Source organism: Diaphorina citri, unplaced genomic scaffold (genome assembly GCF_000475195.1).
Source record: "Diaphorina citri unplaced genomic scaffold, Diaci psyllid genome assembly version 1.1 scaffold1941, whole genome shotgun sequence".
Taxonomy (NCBI): Eukaryota; Metazoa; Arthropoda; class Insecta; order Hemiptera; family Psyllidae; genus Diaphorina; species Diaphorina citri.
Genome location: NW_007379367.1, coordinates 33675 through 38719, shown reverse-complemented (window position 1 = coordinate 38719; position 5045 = coordinate 33675). Strand labels below are relative to the sequence as shown.

General features: G+C 41.8%; 1 protein-coding gene across 1 annotated transcript; it reads left to right on the top strand.

The window, feature by feature from the left end:
• The first annotated feature begins 4 nt into the window (after nt 1-4).
• LOC103517735 lies at nt 5-3711 on the top strand. Its single transcript, XM_008482779.2, has 5 exons — nt 5-42; nt 480-612; nt 1105-1179; nt 1681-1956; nt 3090-3711. The coding sequence occupies exons 1-5, from the start codon at nt 5-7 to the stop codon at nt 3501-3503; spliced, it is 936 nt and encodes a 311-aa protein (XP_008481001.1). The 3' UTR covers nt 3504-3711.
• The last annotated feature ends 1334 nt before the right edge of the window (nt 3712-5045 follow it).

Genomic DNA, 5045 nt, shown 5'->3' with positions numbered 1-5045 from the left:
ATTTATGAAGGACCGAGGGGCCGATCATGTATTAGATCATAGGGGAGTATCACCCGGACCACCCTGTATTATTATTATTATTATTATTATTATTATTATTATTATTATTATTATTATTATTATTATTATTATTATTATTATTATTATTATTATTATTATTATTATTATTATTATTATTATTATTATTATTATTATTATTATTATTATTATTATTATTATTATTATTATTATTATTATTATTATTATTATTATTATTATTATTATTATTATTATTATTATTATTATTATTATTATTATTATTATTATTATTATTATTATTATTCGCCCCGAGCGGGAATCGAACCTGCGACCTATCTAATGCAGCAGATTAACCTGTTTTTGTTCTTCTTTTTACCATTTTCGATGGTAAAAAAAAGAGACGTTCCATCTTTCGGCCGTTTTCTAAGTGAGTTTAAATTTATCTGTTTTGTTTTTCACAGGCACCCGAATTTCCGCGCCACGGCCCAATTTATGAATCATTTCCAGAAGTTCGATGTTGTCCTCAACAACCGGTTTCCAGATGAACATTACATTGACATCGATTTCTGTAAGAACCCGGGTGGTTATGCTTTGGTGAGTAGCGGAACACTCGTATTAAATTAGAAAGTAACTGGAAGCCGTTCCTGCCTGGCTGGGGGACGTTAAACAGTTAGTAAATTTGAGCACATCAGCCTGAAATTCCCTTGCTAAAGATATATAAAAGGTTGAGTGCGAAGGCATCCATTCGTAAAATGTTTGTAGCCAAAACCAAATGTCAGCCCCAAAGCAATCAGCTTAGGGCTGATTGAGAGGCTGACGAAAAATGCAGACCCCGTCTGAACACGGGAAAAGGCGAGGAAGAGGAAAAAGATTCTATATTCTCAGTGGCGTAGCGTGTATGTATGGCGTGTATGGCGGCCATACAACTCAAAAGTTCACTCTAATGCCCATAAATATTAATGGCATGTACCTACTGTGATGGGACTTGGTAGACCTGTGCATGAGCCCTACAAGGCCCTACACTTGAATTTAGACCACGCTACGCCACTGTATATTCTATTTGTTCATACCCACTTGTATTTTCAGTTCCATGATATGATGGACATAGAGGTGGAGACAAAAGGAGCTCAATACTACAAGGATACCATGTTCCATGAGCCGGTAAGTGGAACTAGAACGGTTTTATAGAACTACTGGGTCTTATAGAACTAGTGGGTTGAAATGTTGAATAATGTGAACTGTAACTGCAAAGGTCTTATCGTCCCTAAAGTGAAGAGAGAAGGAAGACAGGATAGGAGAAAGCCAACCGTTCCGAGAGCGAACCTCATCTGTTTAGGATAAAATTCTTCCCGGGCGGAAATCGAGCCCGCGACCTACCTAGTCCCTTGCATAAAGGTCTTCAGGTTGTGGTTATGTACTGGGTTAAGCTGGCTTGAATTGTTTTTTTTTTCTTATTATTTTTCCACAGTCCAAACAAGCCTAACCCGGTACATAACCTCACCATAGTTGACTGCGGTTCAGGACGAGCCAATCAAACATGGCTCAACAATCAAGAGCTAGAGACTATCACACCGATGTATGGCAGATGAAATCTTTTTCGACAAAAGCTAAAGCCGCTAAAAGAACAACATAACCACCAGTTCACAATGACCTCTTTTTCAGGAGGATTGCAAGGCATCAGTCGATCACATTGTGAAGGGTCTACACGAGGGCCTCTATCGTCCTCACATCAACAAGACGTTCTATCTGGACCAAGTTATCGAGGCGCACCAGGAAATGGAAGATCCGGATATCCTCGGTGACTTTGTCCTCAGCAAGGTGCACCTTGATGCGTATATACATCTGAGCAACTGCGACCAGTTTGGAAAGAAGGATGCACCACGTCCGGTCACCTATGTCGGGACGATCAACTTCTCGGATCCTACCCCTACGCTCAAGGTTAGTAGCCTTTCATTCAAAATTTGCGCCTGGTTAGAACCTACTAGTGGTTGACCCGTCCTTTGTACGGGATCAGCGTGGCCTAAGAGTCATAACTTTGAGGTGCTGCCATTTTGAATGGGGATGGAATATGACAAATTTAAATAGCCTAGGTATGTCACCCTCAGTACTCTTCTCAACAACCTCAAAAAATTTCATCAAAATCGGTCAAGCCGTTTTTACGTGAAAAGAGGACAACAAAAGGTCCATCAGAGTAACAGCGCCGTAACAGACAGACATACATGTACATGTTTCTGTGTATGCAATATGCAACAATTTAGTCGAATTTCGCGTTATTTTCATAGTATAACTTCTCGCTGTTTCTTATTTTTAAAAAATGTTATATTTTTTTCTACGTTTCCCTTGTAATTTAAAGAGGTAAAGAGGTTCTCTAATTTTAATCATTAAGATTGAAGTGCTCGGAACGGCTGGGCTTTCTCTTATCCTGTACTCCTTATTCTCTTTTCAATTTCGGTAAGACCTAGAGGAGGAGAACTATCGATGGCGCCGACTATCGATAGTTCTCCTCCTCTAGTAAGACCTCCATTTGACGTTGCGTCAACGACTTTTTTGCCTGTTTTGACGTCAAATTAGGATGTTTCGCAAGATTCTACGTAAGAATCGATGCGATGCGGCGTTATTATATTTAAAATGTATAATACTTATTGACATTTACCTACACCAGGAGTAAGTGTTTCATTATCATATTTTTGGTATCCCCGTATATAGGGTACTATATGGTATATAGGGTACTATACTTAAATGTTTTTTTTTTTTTTTTTTTTTTTTAAGAGGTTTGATAGAGAGAACTGTAACTGCTATGGTCTTATCGTCCCGAAATCGAAGAGAGAAGGAAGACAGGATAGGAGGAAGCCAGCCGTTCCGAGAACGAACATTATCTCTTCAGGATGAAATCCGCCCCGGGAGTGAATCGAACCCGCGGCCTAGCGCTTACAAGGCAGACACGCTACCAACCAACAACCAAGCTAACTAGGCTAACTATTCATACTTAATAATAAAAAAAATCCTTTTATCCCTATTCAAACATGCCTAATCTCTAATTAATAAGCTAATAACCTTCTCTCTGTCACCAGATCGGAATGTACCGATTCAACTTCACTCCGGCTAACAGTGCAGAGCAGCGTTCCATCTCCCAGTACATCTTCACCCTAGCAGTAGAGGAATTCTACGGTGGTACCACTCCCACTCCGTCCGCCGAACTCAAAACCTACTCCTTCGAGTCCTTATACGACTCTGAAGACCTACGGGACATGTCCAAACATGGCAACTACGATGCAGATTCCGCGTCCCAATTCTTCGGGAAGAAAACGAGAGTCCTCGGGGAGGATAGGATTATCTTGCGGCGCGAAAGGGAACGAAACGCGACCCTCCTTGCGCAGAAACACAACGCAACCCTCCTTGCGCAGAAACGAAATGAGACGCATGCGCATGGGACCCGCGAAGAGAAGAGTCGAAAGCGGCGCGAACTGGAGGCGATCAGGATATGAATGTATTGAATGTGACCTTGAAATGTGAAGAGAGGAAGTGAGGTGACCTTGAAATGAGAAGAGGGCAAGTGAGGTGCCTTGAAATGTGAAGAGGGGAAGTAAAATGACCTTGAAACGAGAAGAGGGGAAGTGAGGTGACCTTGAAATGAGAAGAGGTGAAGTGAGGCGACCTTGAAATGAGAAGAGGGGAAGTGAGGTGACCTTGAAATGAGAAGAGGGGCATTATCCAGATAGAAAAAAAAACAATCTGGGTTTAAGTTTAAATGATAGTATACATCGGTTGTGTTGTATTTGTGAAGTGAGGCGACCTTGAAATGAGAAGAGGGGAAGTGAGGTGACCTTGAAATGAGAAGAGGGGCATTATCCAGATAGAAAAAAAAACAATCTGGGTTTAAGTTTAAATGATAGTATACATCGGTTGTGTTGTATTTCAAATGTTAAACAGAGATCTCAGGTTAAATAAAAGTTACAATTACAACTATTACATAATAGAGTGATAAATTTAGAGGTGCTCTTATTGGTTAAATTTCTTCAAGGACAGTGTGGTCTATGGTCCATCTGATGAAGAACTACGGGTCTACGGGATGGGCATGCTATATCACTCTCTGATGTTCATCTGACATACTACGGGATGGTCATGCTACAAGACTTGTCAAGTTGATCTAAATCAGGGCTGGACAAGGTATCTACATCAAATGTAATGTAAATGCAGTTTCTTTGTGTTATTATATCACAACTTTGGTGCTCACTGCAGCATTGTAGGATTTTCCCAATATCTCAATAATCCTAAAATCCAATGTTTACCTACCATGCTGGCACCGGTCGCTATGCACATTTATTTCTACGTCATACTACTCATTTTCCTCACGAGGCTGAGTGGGCCCCGTAACGGCCAGTCACGGAATCAATCATTTGCATGATACAAATTTCTTGGATTTTCCTCACGAGGCTGAGTGGGCCCCGCAACAGCCAGTCACGGAATCAATCATTTGCATGATACAAATTTCTTGATTCTCAATAATCCTAACAACCAATGTTTACCTACCATGCTGGCACCGGTCGCTATGCGCATTTACATGTCATAGCTACTATTTCCTCACGAGGCTGAGTGGGCCCCGCAACAGCCAGTCACGGTATCAATCATTTGCATGATACAAATTTCTTGACCCTCGAGGTTACCTACCATGCTGGCACCGGTCGCTATGCGCATTTATATGTCATAGCTACTCATTTTCCTCACGAGGCTGAGTGTGGGCCATTGTTCATACAACATTTGGACTGGCACCGGTCGCTATGCGCATTTACATGTCATAGCTACTCATTTTCCTCACGAGGCTGAGTGGGCCCCACGCAATAGCCAGTCACGGAATCAATCCTTTGCAGATACAAATTTCTTGACCCCGCCGGGAATCGAACCCGGGTCTCCCGCGTGCAAGGCGAGTGCAGTGACCACTACGCCAACTTGACCCCGCCGGGAATCGAACCCGGGTCTCCCGCGTGCAAGGCGAGCGCAGTGACCACTACGCCATGGGAGCTGACTAT